This window comes from Zalophus californianus, chromosome 4 (assembly GCF_009762305.2).
Source record: "Zalophus californianus isolate mZalCal1 chromosome 4, mZalCal1.pri.v2, whole genome shotgun sequence".
In the NCBI taxonomy this organism is placed as follows: Eukaryota; Metazoa; Chordata; class Mammalia; order Carnivora; family Otariidae; genus Zalophus; species Zalophus californianus.
In genome coordinates this window covers 126,498,275-126,513,640 of record NC_045598.1, presented here as the reverse complement: position 1 = coordinate 126,513,640, position 15,366 = coordinate 126,498,275, and the positions used below count along the sequence as shown (strand labels likewise).

At 37.1% G+C, this 15,366-nt stretch overlaps 1 protein-coding gene across 6 annotated transcripts in view; it reads right to left on the bottom strand.

Annotated features, from left to right (window-relative positions):
- Nucleotides 1–15,366, bottom strand: part of LOC113935294 (serine/threonine-protein kinase Sgk3) — a 139,251-nt gene that overhangs the window by 24,370 nt on the left and 99,515 nt on the right. For all 6 annotated transcript variants that reach the window (XM_027617079.2, XM_027617088.2, XM_027617069.2 and 3 more), the window contains 4 exons: nucleotides 13,057–13,106; nucleotides 10,280–10,337; nucleotides 3,107–3,190; nucleotides 2,870–3,001 (listed from right to left, as the gene is read on the bottom strand). In XM_027617079.2, the coding sequence (XP_027472880.1) occupies nucleotides 2,870–3,001; nucleotides 3,107–3,190; nucleotides 10,280–10,337; nucleotides 13,057–13,106 (324 nt within the window). The remainder of the gene's footprint in view (nucleotides 1–2,869; nucleotides 3,002–3,106; nucleotides 3,191–10,279; nucleotides 10,338–13,056; nucleotides 13,107–15,366) is intronic.

Genomic DNA, 15,366 nt, shown 5'->3' with positions numbered 1-15,366 from the left:
GTTTTAAAGCTGATCAGACTTGGATTCAAATCCTAATTCTTCTCTTTTTGTGTGCAATTCATTTAACTTCTCTGACTGTCCCCCAATTTTTCTTAACCTCTTCTGAAAGGTTATGGTGAAGATCAGTTATAATAGATCCTGACAGAGTAGGGACATGGAGGCTGGCCTGGGATTCATCCGGACTGCTCCTTTACCCTTAGCCTCTATATCTAACTATTGAATAAATTCTTCTGTTTTTATCTTTTAATTATTTCTGAAATACTCCCTCCTGTTTAGCCCTACCACTGCCTTTATTAGCTTATACTATCGTTAATATTCTATTTAAAATGAAAACGTGACCATTCATCAATGATAGCTAACACTGTTTACTAACTCAAAGGCACCATATTGGGGCGCCTGGGTGGCTCAGTTGTTAAGCATCTGCCTTCAGCTCAGGTCATGATCCCAGGGTCTTGGGATCGAGCCCCACATCGGGCTCCCTGCTCTGCGGGAAGCCTGCTTTGCTTCTCCCTCTCCCACTCCTCCTGCTTGTGTTCCCTCTCTCACTGTGTCTCTGTCAAATAAATAAATAAAATCTTTAAAAAAAAAAAAGGCACCATACTGAGGACGACTTTATATGTTTGTTCTATTTATTTATTTATTTTAAAGATTTTATTTATTTGACAGAGAGAGACACAGCGAGAAAGGGAACACAAGCAGGGGGAGAGGGAGAAGCAGGCTTCCCGCAGAGCAGGGAGCCCAATGTGGGGCTCGATCCGAGGACCCTGGGATCATGACCTGAGCCGAAGGCAGACGCTTAACAACTGAGCCACCCAGGCGCCCCTGTTTGTATTATTTAATCTACCCAAGTAGTTTGAGGCAGAAAATTAATGAGGAAGCTGAGGTTCAGGAGGGCTTGTGTAAATGTCTAGTATCATATCAAATAAGTACACAAGTCAAGGTTAAAATGTTATATGAAAATCAGAGGGACTACATAACTAATGAATTACTGAACTCTACACCTGAAACTAATGGTGTTCTATATGTTGACTAATTGAATTTAAGTTAACAAAAAAAAAGAAAGCCAGGGGGACAGTCCTAGTAAGAATAACAGGAAACCCATAATGAAATTATACTCCTACCTCTATCCTTTCTCATCTTTATTGCCCTCCTACTACTGCCCCATTCAGCTCCTCCTCCACCAACCCCAACATTCTATTCCATTCTTTTTATTCCCCATTATCTTAACCAAGTCTATCTTTTAGAATACAAGCCTACATGTTTCCACCTTTGCCACTCAGTTTATGAGAGATCAATGTATAAAAAGGGCTCAAAAGCAAGGTCCTAAAACAAGATGAAGAAACCACAGACAAAGCAGGAAGCTCACAAACAGGATCTCATCTGCAGTTAATGCCTTGCAGGACATTTCAAAGTCACAGATTTGTACTCAGATCCAGGTTAAATCCAGGACCTGACACTTACTAGAAAGCATGGTGACACTGAGAAAGTTACTTAACCTCTCTGAGCCTTAGAAGAGTATTTATCTCAAAGAGTTATAATGATTAATTGAAATAATGCAGGAAAAATAATTACACAGTGGCAGGCCCTCAATAAATTCTCATTATATGTTAGCACTCATGTACACATAAAATGACAACCTCAAATCTTCAGCCTTCAAAGTTTTGCATCTACACTGAGGAGGCATATGGCATTTTTGTCATAGAGATGTAGGGGGTGTGTGATGATTCTTTTAATCATCTTCCCCCAAATGATCTAGGTGTGTGACCATCTTTCAGGTTTGCAGAATAGACAGTAGTCTTCCTTTATTCTACAGTTAAGTATACTATATTAAGGTTGAAATAACCATTTTCCTCTCTCTCTGATCTGAACTAGGGGATGAAAAGATCCCTTTGTGAGGACAGGACACAATCTATGAGAATAATTTTGAGAGACACTCACAGGTTAGAGATCAAATTAGAAAGGTACGAGGATTGAGAACCAGAAGAACAGGGGGGTGGTCCACTGCCTAAATCCTGGAATCACACTGCCTGAGTTCTATTCCTGCCTCTGATACTTATTAACCACATGCCTTGAGCAAGTTACCCAGCTTCTCTGTGCCTCAGTTACTTTATCTTATAGAACGTGACTGTTGTGAAGATGAAATAATACATATAAAGATGCAGAGTGCTGGGCACATAAGTATACTTGATGCATGTTAGCTATTACTGTAATTATTATCATGACGGTAGCGTTTTCCAAAATGTATTTCAATATCCCTCTGATTAGAGTTTTGGGGAGTATTATTAACAGATTTGGTTCAAACAAAAAGGGACTGCATGCTAAGAAAATATTTTCAAAAAATCTTGGCTTTGGCAGAACTCAAAGTCTTTAACATGCGGAAACATACTGTGAATCACCAAGAAGCATACTGTTAATTGCCAATGGGAGAGAACTTGAAACGTTTTCCAAACTGACTTCACCACAGAACTCCTTATTAGAGGATCATCTCGTCTGATTATAGTTTGCACGTTTTAGAAAATGACAGGCTAGAGTAATCTTTATATGCAACTGTGGAGACAATAATTATCTGAATACAAATCATGTTTTAGTCTAATGTTTCAGTATATTATTCCTGCTATATTATCCGTGAAGTCTGTAGCTTCATACCAAGGTTCTTTTATGAATCTTCCCACCTACACACCATAAGCTGCTTAAGAGCTTTGTTTACAATTCTCTACATCTTGCTTTGTGCTTATTAGCCAGCATCTTGAATCTAACAGCTGTTAATTCTGGCCTATCCTTCCAAAACCTGTTAAGCGAAGAAAAACTGTGACTTTACTCTATTTTTTCTAAACATTATCAACATTACAAAACTAATCATAAAACTCACCTCCCCTCCATTAACAAAATCCAGAACAAAATAAAGCTTTTCAGTTGTTTGGAAAGAATAATGTAATCCAACCAAAAATGGATGTTTCACATTTTTCAAAAGCACATTACGTTCAGCCATGATATGTTTTTGCTGTAAAAAAAAAAAAAGTAAAGGATCAACTTGCATTATATACCAGAAAATAATTCTGTTAATTGAGAAAATGAATTTAGGAGAAACAATGCTATTTTATTTTACCTCTTTTCTGTTGAGAACTATTTTTTTCTGTAACACTTTGACAGCATAGAATTTTCCATCCAGTTTCCGTTTTGCAAGAAGAACCTGTTGTAGTTACAGATTATACAAACCATTAGAAATTTCAATATTTTGATAAAAACAATTCGCTTGTCAGTAAATTCATAACTTATGTACAAAAAGTCTAAAGGGGACCTAGATGATGTTTTAGTTTTGAAAACTGAATACTGAATTTATTTTTATTCTACTTCTTAGATATTTTAATAAAATAATAACAAAAAAGGAATGTTAATCACTTGAATAGCCAGGTACCAGGTACCACTCAAATACCAGGTACCACTTCTTTGTCACTTAATGTGCTGATGTTTGAGATTTTTACGAAATTTAAGTCCCAAAACCTATACTGCTTGAGATCCTCAAGTGTGTGTGGTGTGTTGAGTGTGCACATGCACATGCAAGCCCTGAGTCCTAAAGAGTGTCCTTAGAAAATACTGAGGCAGGCGCCTGGGTGGCTCAGTTGGTTAAGCGTCTGCCTTCAGCTCGGGTCATGACCCTGGAGTCCCGGATCGAGTCCCGGATCAAGTCCCGCATCGGGCTCCCTGCTCAGCGGGGAGTCCGCTTCTCCCTCTGATCCTCCCCCCTCTCATGTGCTTGCCCTCTCTCTCATTCTCTCTCAAATAAATAAATAAAATCTTAAAAAAAAAAAAAGAAAAATACTGAGGCTATCAACTTCATGGATATTGATAAAAAAAAGCGGAGAAGAAAATGGTTTCTATGTGATTGAAATGCATTTTTGTTTTCATATTTAGGTTTCTCTTAAGTTTTAAATTCAGAAGCATTCAGGGGAAGAAGGACCATGTAGAGCTGAGCTTCTACAATGGGCTAGGCTGTATGCACTTTCAAGGATCTGAAGAAATTTAGAGTCTCTTGCCCCAGAAAAAAAGCAGACATACTCAGGGTTTTGCAAATAACTTTTTAAGAGATTCAAGAAGCCTGACAAATTGTGTAACTATTAAATGATACATTCTAAAGCTTTCTGAGATGATCTGACACAGCAACTGGTAACACTGCTGGGCTTTATATTCTAGTATAGGTGTTGTCTTCCTCGATACAACTTAAAACCCCAGTCTAATCATGAGAAAAACATCAGATGAATTCTAGTAGAGGGACATCTTACAATATACCCCATTAGTACTTCTCAAAACCATCAAGGTCCTCAAAAACAAGGAAAGTCTGAGAAGCTGTTAGAGCTATGAGAAGCTTAAGGAGACACGCAAGCAAATGTAATGTGGTATTGTGGATGAGATCCTGGAACAAAAAAAGGACATCAGGTAAAAAGCAAGGAAATCTGAATAAACAATGGACTTTGTATCAATGTTGGCTCATTAACTGGAACACATGTACCATGCTAATGTAAGGTATTAACAATAGGGATACTGTGTGTGGAGTGGAGGATGTTTGGGTATTCTCTGAACTTCCTGTTTTTTCTCTTTACTCAATTTTTCTGTAAATCTAAGCTGTTCTAAAAAATAAAGCCTATTAATTAGAAAAAAGTGTTTGTTTTTAATCAAGATGGAGTCAAAACATCTTCAGGGTAAAAATGTCCTGGCTCAACTGTTGGCATTTTCCCCATTTTCCATTCTTTTGTTTGCTACAATATTTGACTCTATACAACACCTTTTCTTTGTACATTTTTCCTTTTCTCAACACCTCCCACCTGCCTGACCTTTCCTGCTCTAGTTTGACTGGTTCATCTTCCAATACATTATGAGAAAATAATTCAAATGTGGCAATTAGGAGGTACCAATTTCCCTAAAGTAAGCATTTTTTCAATAGATTGGTAGATTTGGAGAACAGGCAGATCGCTAAGAAACAGGCAGGGGCGCCTGGGTGGCTCAGTCATTAAGCGTCTGCCTTCGGCTCAGTCATGATCCCAGGGTGCTGGGTTCGAGCCCCACATCAGGCTCCTTGCTCAGCAGGAAGCCTGCTTCTCCCTCTCCTGTACCCCTGCTTGTGTTCCCTCTCTAGCTGTCTCTCTGTCAAATAAATAAAATCTTTAAAAAAAGAAACAAATAGGCAAAGGGAAAATGGAACCAAGACCCCTCAATGGAGAAGAGTTTAGAATAAATTTTAGATTGCCATTATTTATTTGTCTATCATATATTTTTTTCTATTTTTCAAACACTGGATTTGCATTTGTTTACTTTTCCATTTTTTGTGTATTCTGCTTTTGTTTTACTGTACTTTATTGGTTTCTAACCACTTTGCAAGATTTAAAATTTTTATTAAACATAACATGTATACAGAATAACTCACAAATCATTACAGCTCAGTAAATTACTACAAAATGAACACATATGTAACCACTATCTAGGTCAAAAAATAAAACATTATCTTATAGTTGTGGGTTCACTTCTGGGTTTTCTATTCTATTTTTGCATTTACGCAAAGAATAAAAAAATATAATTCGAAGGGATACACGTACCCTGTTTATATCAGCATTATCTACAATAGCCAAATTATGGAAAAAGCCCAAATGTCCATTGACAGATGAATGGAAAAAGAAGACATGGTATTTACAAATATAATGGAATATTACTCAGCCATAAAAAGAATGAAATCTTGCTATTTGCAATGACATGTTGGAGTTAGTATTATGCTAAGTGAAGTAAGTCAGAGAAAGACAAAAACCACATGATTTCATTCATATGTGGAATTTAAGGAACAAAACAAAAGATCACAGGGGAAAAAAAGAGGCAAACCAAGGAACAGACTTTTTTTTTTTTTAAAGATTTTATTTATTTATTTGAGAGGGCGAGAGAATGAGAGATAGAGAGCACGAGAGGGAAGAGGGTCAGAGAGAGAAGCAGACTCCCTGCTGGGCAGGGAGCCTGATGCGGGACTCGATCCCAGGACTCCAGGATCATGACCTGAGCCGAAGGCAGTCGCTCAACCAACTGAGCCACCCAGGCGCCCTAAGGAACAGACTCTTAACTAAAGGTAACAAACTGATTGTTATCACAGGGGAGGTGGGTGGGGGGTAGGTGGGGGGACGGGTTAAATGGGTGATAGGGAGGGCACTTGTGATGCGCACCAGGTGTTGTATCTAAGTGTTGAATCACTAAATTGTACACCTGAAACTGATATTACACTGGATGTTAACTGGAATTTAAAAATTTTTAAAAAGAAATTAAAAAAAAAAACATTATCAGTAGCCTGAAGCCCCCCTTCGCCCCTATTTCAGAAACTACTTATCCCTGTCTTCCTCATTTAGCTCAACTTGTAATAACACAGGTTTTGTCTTTTTTTTGAATTTTATACAATTAGAATCATATAAAGTTGTCTCTGACTTCTTTCACTCTAAATAATGTAATATGCATTCATGTTGTGGCATGAAGCATAATTTTTGTATTTTTATTGTGCAGAATAATGCATTACACATTTTAAAAAATTTAATTCCAGTATAGTTAACATACAGTGTTATATTAGTTTCAGGTGTATGATACAGTAATTCAACAATTCTATACATTACTCAGTGTTCATTATGGTGAGTATACTTTTTTTTTTTAATAAGTGCACTCTTAAACCCCTTCACCTATTTCACCCATCCCCCCCCACCCACATCCCCTCTGGTAACCATCAGTTTATTCTCTATAGTTAAGAGTGGGTTTCTTGGTTTGTCTTCTTTCATTTGTTTTGTTTCTTAAATTCACATATGAATGAAATCATATGGTATTTGTCTCTCTCTGACCGACCTATTTCACTTAGCATTATACTCTCTAGATTCACCCATTTTGTTGTAAATGGCAAGATTTCATTCTTTTTTATAGCTCATTGATACTCCATTGTATATGTGTATCTATGGACACTTGGGTTGTTTCCATATCCTGGTTATTGTAAATAATGCTGTTATAAACACAGGGGTGCATATTATCTTTTTGAATTGGTGTTTTCATATTCTTTGGGTAAATACCTAATAGAATTACTGGATCATATGGTAGTTCTGTTTTTACTTTTTTGAGGAACCTCCATACTGTTTTCCATAGTGGCTGACCAGTTTCCATTCCCACCAACAGTGCACAAGGGTTCCTCCTTCTCCATATCCCTACCAACATCCTTACCAACACTTTTTGATTTTAGCCATTCTGATAGCCATAAGGTGATTTCTCCCTGTGGTTTTGATTTGCATTTCCCTGATGATGAATGATGTTGAGCATCTTTTCATGTGTCTGTGGGCCATCTGTATGTCCTCTTTTATTATTATGTTCAATTAGCCAACATGTAGTACATCATTAGTTTTTGATGTTGTATGTCCTCTTTGGAGAAAAGTTTGTTCATGTCTTCTGCCCATTTTTTAACTGGATTACTTGGTTCTCTGGTGTTAAGTTGTGTAAGTTCTTTAATCTGCATACTAACCCTGTATCAACTATGCCATTTGCAAATATCTTCTCCCATTCAGTAGGTTGTCTCTGTTTTGTTGATTATTCCCTTTGCTGTGCAATGACTTTTTATTTTGATGTAGTTTCAATAGTTTATTTTTGCTTTTGTTTCCTTTGCCTCGGGAGACATATCTAGAAAAATGTTGTTCCAGCCGATGTCAGAGAAATTACTGCCTGTGTGCTCTTCTAGGATTTTTATGGTTTCAAGTCTCACATTTAGGTCTTAATCTATTTTGAGTTTATTTTTGTGTATGGTGTAAAAACGTGGTCCAGTTTCATTATTTTGCATGTAGCTGTCCAGTTTTCCCAACACCATTTAAGAGACTTTGTCCCATTGCATATTCTTGACTCCTTTGTTGCAGATTAAATGACCATATAATTGCAGGTTTATTTCTGGGCTCTCTATTCTGTTCCATTGATTTATGTGTCTATTTTGGGGCCACTATCATCCTGACATCTGGATTTTGATACCTCCAGTTTTGTTTTCCTTTTTCTTTTTTTTTTTAAGATTTTATTTATTTATTTGACAGAGAGACACAGCGAGAGAGGGAACACAAGCATTGGGGAGTGGGAGAGGGAGAAGCAGGCTTCCCGCGGAGCAGGGAGCCCAATGTGGGGCTGGATCCCAGGACCCTGGGATCACGACCTGAGCTGAAGGCAGATGCTTAACCGACTGAGCCACCCAGGCGCCCCTTGTTTTTCTTTTTCAAGATTGCTTTGGCTATTCAGGGTCTTTTGTGGTTCCATATAAATTTTAGTATTGTTTGATTAGTTCTGTGAAAAACTGCATTACACAGTTTAATCCACTCTTTAATTGACAGACATTTAGATTGTTTATGAATAACAATGCCATGAATATTCTGGCATATGCCTTTCTTAGTGCATATGTGCATGCATTTCTGTTGGATATACAGTTAGAAGTAGAACCAATGTATCACACAGATAATGGCATATATTTAGCTTCAATAATTAACACCAGTTTTCAACAGCATAAAAAATGAAATACACAGGAATAAATCTAATTAAAGATGTGTAAAAACTCGACATAAAACATTACTGAGAAAAGTTAAAGATGAACTAAATTAAGAAAGGGATATACCATGGTCATGGATTGGAAGACTCAATAATGTAAAATAACAATTTTTCCCAAATTGACCTACAGATTAAATGCAATCCCAATCAGAATCCAGCAGAACTTTATGGAAATTGGCATGCTAATTCTAAAACTTAAAAAGATACACAAAGGCCTAAGACTCTTGAAGAAGAACAAGGAGGGAGGACTTGTCTTGTTGGATATCAAGCTACACAGTCTAATAGACTAATGGAACAATATATAATATCTTGAAACAGAAATATAAAACATAAAATCTAGAAGCAGATCCATGTATATATGGACACTGAATAAATGATGAAAATTACTCTGCAGATCAGTGGGGAAAGAACTGTCTTTTCAATAAATTGTGTGCGATCAGTTGGATATTAATAGGGAAAAAATTAACTGTGCCCTACAACTTCATGCTATATCCAAGAACCAATTCCTGGTAGACTCTAGATCTAAACATGAAGTTTCCAAAAGATAATGCTTTTTATTTGTAATGACAGATTATCTCTAACATCCCAATACACTGAGCATTCTGAGTGCAGCATCCCTTTCCAACTCTCTGTTGCTGTACTAGCACAATGTTCAGCATGTAGTGGGTGGTCGATATATATGTGCTGAATTAACACACATGGATTTAATTGTATGGTTACAGTTTCTGGTATCCAGGGAACTGAGAAAACAAACTAGAGATACCCAAAGCTCAGAATGTAGCAAACTATAATTAAACACACGCATATTTATTTTTATTACAGATTGCAGCAAATGCAAAAAAGCATTTAAATATATCTAACGATCCTGGTAACTCCCTTTATGATGCTTCTGGCCTTCCTTGGTATGGCCACACTGTCAAGTTGTGTGATTCATCTGACACTCACTGTATGAGGAACAGCAGGGTTTTCAAACACCCTTTTCCTCCCTCAACTGTTATTTTCACAGTTGCTCATTTTTGTCTTTCCAGCTTCAGCTTAAACAGCACCTCTTTAAAGAAGCCATCCTTGACCGACCCATCTGAGTAGGAATTTTCCCCCCACTTACCTATTGTCCTCTATCACTTCACCCTATTCTGTATTTACAACACAATCCCCATTACTGCTTTTCATTATTTATTGACCATATTTTTTTTTTAAAGATTTTATTTATTTTGACAGAGAGAGACAAAGACAGCGAGACAGGGAACACAAGCAGGGGGAGTGGGACAAGAAGGCTTCCTGCTGAGCAGGGAGCCCGATGCAGGGCTCAATCCCAGGACCCTGGGATCATGACCTGAGCCGAAGGCAGATGCTTAACAACTGAGCCACCCAGGTGTCCCATGACTGCATATTTTTAACTGGCTATTTCCCCTACTAGGTTGCAAGCATCACAAAGGTAGTAACTGTGTCAGTTTCGTTCAATACTCTCTAACTAACCAGAACCCAGTACACTGCTTGGCACATGATAGGTGCTCAACAAATACCCGAACAAATGAATTTTATGTTAAAATTTGAGTAAACGCCTTAACTCCCTAAGTATTTTGAAGTTAGAGAAAGCACTGTAACTCCATATCCTGCGTACCAACAAGTTCTGCGGCCTGGAATACATAAGGCAGGCATTCCTTAAGTACTTATTTACTGAACGGCAAAATAAAAACACTCTTACCTTGCCAAAGCTGCCTTTTCCAATAACTTTCAGGAAATCAAAGTCTGTTGGTTTAGCACTGGAAAAATGAACAAGAATTAGCCTCCTAGAAACTGGAAAGATGTTAACTTTTAAACATTTCTTAGCACCTCACTCTACTAAGAAAATGCTGGGCACAAAACATTGTAGCATGAAGACTCCAGCTTTCACACTGATAGTGTCTCATCTTGAATATAATGATGAATAGCAGTAAATATCTACTTGCTGATAAGACATTTTAAAACTTTATTTAAGCCTTGTTAAGTTCTGCTTAAGAGAGATTTCAGTAATAGTCTCTTTGGGAGAAAAGGATATATGTGTACCTGTATATCGTTTTGAAATCAATGTAGCTTCTATTTAAACCAATTTTATTAATCATAAACCTCACCAATGCTGTTAATGAGGGCCCTGAACAACTATATAAATTAGTAATATATTCCAAGGACTACCTCATCCGGCAATCCTTCGGACATGTAATATAACTTATTGTACATTACAGATAAAAGACCTCTCTGCTTATTCTCATAGATGGTAATGCAGAAAATCCAGTAGAGAAACCAGAGGGAATACTAATTTTGTCCTTTTATTTCACCCTGCCAGGTGAAAACAACATTGGCTGTAGGTAGACAAAAGAACAGGGCAGCAGAAAGTGGAGCCTAAGCAGCCAGAAGAACTTTTTCCTTCAACACAGTCTGAATCCTAAGTTGGACTAGGGAGAGGAGAATGACTCCATTTAGATTTTAAATTTCCTTCATTTTTTTTTAAGATTTTACTTATTTATTTGAGAGCGAGCGAGCGAGCACGAGCAGGAAGAAGCAGAGAGAGAGAGAGGGAGAAGCAGACTCCCCACTGAGAAGGGAGCAGTACATGGGCCTCGATCCCAGTACCCTGAGATCATGACCTGAGCCAAAGGCAGACACTTAACCTGTTAGATTTTAAATTTCCTTTAATTCACTACTGAGACAAATGGTCAATTCAAACATGAGAGTAACACCAGGTCTAGGTTAAATAATAACAGGTAAAGATTAGGGAAATAAATACTTAACTAAGTTCAGGTGTTTTTCTTCTTCAAGAATCTGCACTTTGGACTAGTTATTTTGTTCTTGAATGATATGCTGAGATACTGAAATAATTTTTTTAAACAAACCTAACAGCGAACAATCATGCAAATTCCTCAAACATAGTAAATAGGCTAATTCAGGCAATACCCAAGGCCCCACTGTTAACTGTTGGTGATACATCCTAACTGAAAGCGAGTTTCTGTTTCTGTGCTGCCTAATCAACTCAGTGTTTGACAACAGAAAAGCATGCTCAAAACCAAACCTCCCCTTCCAGTTACCACCCCATTTCTTTGCTTTCCTTTGTGGTAAAACTCCTCAAATAAGAGATCTAAATTCTTTGTCTATTCCTGCTATTCTCTCCTCTAGTTCTCTCTTGAACTCTTTTCTATCAGGGTTTGTACCCACCACACCCCTGAAATGGTTCGCAAAGGTCACCAATGACTTATCAAATCCAGTGGTCAATTCTCAACACTTAACTGCTTTACCAGCAACATTAACAGAGTTAATTACTACCTCCTTGACACACTTTTTTCATCTGATTGTTGTGACATCACATTCCCAGTTTTTTACCTTACTGCAAAGCTGAAGGACCCAAACCTTGGGCCATTTCTTATCTATCTTTACTCACTAAGTGGACCAAAAGAGTGAGGGAAACATAATGTCCTGGGGTAAAAGATAGAATGAATCCAATGAACCTGAAGAATCATTACAAGTAAGGACAGCAATACTATATACTCTTTCTCCAAACCATGGCAGATATCACTGATTTGTCAGGGCACTCCTCCAACTGAGCCAAGAAGTGGCCTGGAATCCTTTGTATTCAGTGGTCTAGGCATTCACTTCTTTTTTTTTTTTATGTTATGTTAATCACCATACATTGCATCATTAGTTTTTGATGTAGTGTTCCATGGTTCATTGTATAACACCCAGTGCTCCATGCAGTACATGCCCTCCTTAATACCCACCACCAGGCTAACCCATCCCCCCACCCCCCTCCCCTCTAGAATCCTCAGTTTCTCAGAGTCCATAGTCTCTCATGGTTTGTCTCCCCCCTCCGATTTCCCCCCCTTCCTTCACTTCTAATGAACTGCTAGAGTTGACATTCAAGATGAAGTCTATATATGCCATTCCTGCTGTTCCTCAATATGTTTTCCCTGTGCTCAAATATGGGACTATGGGAGGCAGGAACTGGTTAAAGCAAGTTTAACAGCCTTTAATATGCTAATGTCCATCATGACTCTTCTGGAACAAGCTGGCTGACAACTAGGGTTGCTCCAAAAACACCGTGCACCAGTGAGAATATCCATTAGGCCTGCATGGATACTTTTGTCAGAATACCTCCCTGGACTTCAGATCTCCTGAGAAATAAAGTCTACTGGTTTTACACACGCACACGCACACACACACACGCACACACACACACACACACACACACACCCTAGAAAAATAACAATAGCAAAACAGCAGGACCCAACTATAATTTGTGGATTTAAGACCTCCTCAGAACTCTATTAAAGTAATGCAAAGCTAGAGCAGTAAAACAGGCAAGCATATGATAGTATTATATTCAGTGTAACTATGGTTATTATATTTTATAGGGTTCTAGTTAAACGGGTCTAATTAAACTGGTATATATTTATACATTCACAAAAAAGGTCTTCCTAGAATTCAGTTAGAGGATTTTTGAAACAGACTTACTGAGGATTTCCAGATGGTCCCAGGTTGATGTTCTGTGAGGTAGAGTGTAGCTATTGGGACGGGGAAAAAAAGCGGTAACACTCTTATTGTAAGCGGTAACACTTCAAAGGTTATCAGTCAATGAATGTTTCTGAAATAAAATATACATAACTCTACCATAGATATTGGATGTATTGCCATGTTAAAGAAGCCTAAAGTCCTAATTCTTAATAAATGCAGTAACTTATTTGGAAACACACAATATAATCATTTTAATGATAAATTTCAAGAGCAGTTTTAAGGAGAAAAATAAGGCAGAAATAAAGCTCAAAGTTGTCAAATGAATGAAGTACACTGGGGAAAGCTCCTTGGACAAGGTGGGTGTAGAAACCCAAATTTATGAAGGATCATTTCTACATTTAAAAAGCTGGTTAAAATGGCTGTATGTTTTTTCAAATTTTCAAATAATTGCTTATTAATTTTATGATATGGAAATAATAAGATGATGATGATGAAGACTGCTAATGCTGGATTGAATTATAGGAGACGGACTTATTTCCAAGTCAAATACATGTAGACAAGAGTGTTTTTCTTTCTAATTCCACCACTGTAGTCAAATAAAAATTTTAGATAGCCTTTTCTCTTTACAATAATATAAATTTGATCCCTAATATTAATTTAGAAGCAAATCTTTACTTACCTACTACGCCATAAAGCAATTTAAAAAAAGATTCTAGCTCACTAATAATTAGCTAGAAATTTAACCCCAGATCCCATCAGGTTAATCTAGTGATCTTGTTAACGTGAGCATTTTTTATAAAGCCAACTGTAGTGAATCCTGCTTCACATTAAATTTCCTTTGAAATTCTTTATGCATACAGGGAATTAAAACAGTTACAGAGATCCCAAATATGCATACTTTTACTATAGCCCTACATAATTACCCTTGACATAAGTTATAGATATAAGCTTTAAAAAATTTTTCTCTTTAATCAGTACCAAAAAATTTTACCTAAGCAATTTCTTATTAGAGACATATATCATATAGATTTCCACCTCAATTCATTTGAAACTTATAGACAATCTCCAGAATGCAAACTACTTTTAAAAATAAAGGGCAAAAGTTCCTAAGCATAATGATATATTTCTTATGAAATAACAATATTGGCACCAGCTTATGAAATGAAATTTCCTATCAATATCTTTACATGAAAAATCTTCATGTAATACATTTTCAGCTCCCAGAAGACAGAAATATAGATAGCCATACAATCTAGCACAAGACCAAAAAAAAAAATGTATAAAAAATCTGGTTCATGAAATAAGATTCATCCTGTTGTGCCATAATTTTAACATGGAAGAATCTTTTCTGTTTATATATTATAGTGTTCCAGAGAATCTGATAACATAATACAAACTAAGTTACAATTTTGACACATTTATTCTTTTAATGAATGTGAAGAAAACTGATGGATCACTTTTTTAAAGATTTATTTCAGAGAGAGAGGGAGAGAGAGCTCATGGGTGAGCAGGGGGAGAGGCAGAGGGAGAGAATCTTCAAGCAGACTCCCTGCTGAGTGTGGAGCCCCATGCAGGGCAATCCCACAACCCAAGAGATCATGACCTGAGCCAAAACCAAGAGCCAGTCGCTCAACTGACTGAGCTACCCAGGCCCCCCAAAACTGGATCACTTTTCCATTTAATTAACTTTCCTTATATAGGTGAGGGAAGAGGATTCAATAAGCATGGATTAAACAATAGGACAACCTGTGCCCTGAATCACACCACTATGTAGGAAGATTTCATTACATAGCAGTGGTTTTCCTAATAGAGCACATTTCTGAAATAATAATGGAAATTACTGGAAAATATAATCAGATAACTTTTTACTCTACCCACTATTTTTAAAGATTAAACTAAACCACGAGTGAGATATAATTTATTAACAGTGAACACTAATCAAAAGCGTAAGTTTCTTGACTTCTTTTGGCCTCTATTTTTCTCTCACTAAATAAGGGGAAAGGTCCAGATGCCCTGAAAGATATTTTCTGGCTACTAATTTAGTTATCCACTTAGAAGTCCTTAATAAATAGCTACGGCAGGGTGCTTGGGTACTCAGTCAGTTAAGCATCCCACTCGTGATTTTGGCTCAGGTCATGATCTCATGGGTCTTGAGATCAAGCCGCTGGTTGGGCTCTGTACTCAGCAGGGAGTCTGCTTGAGATTCTCTCCCTTTTCTGAAGAGATTCTTTTTATCCATATTTTAAAACTGCAAGAGATCTTAGTCCAAGTTTCAGATTTATGGATGAAAAAAGAGAAAGGAAATAAAAT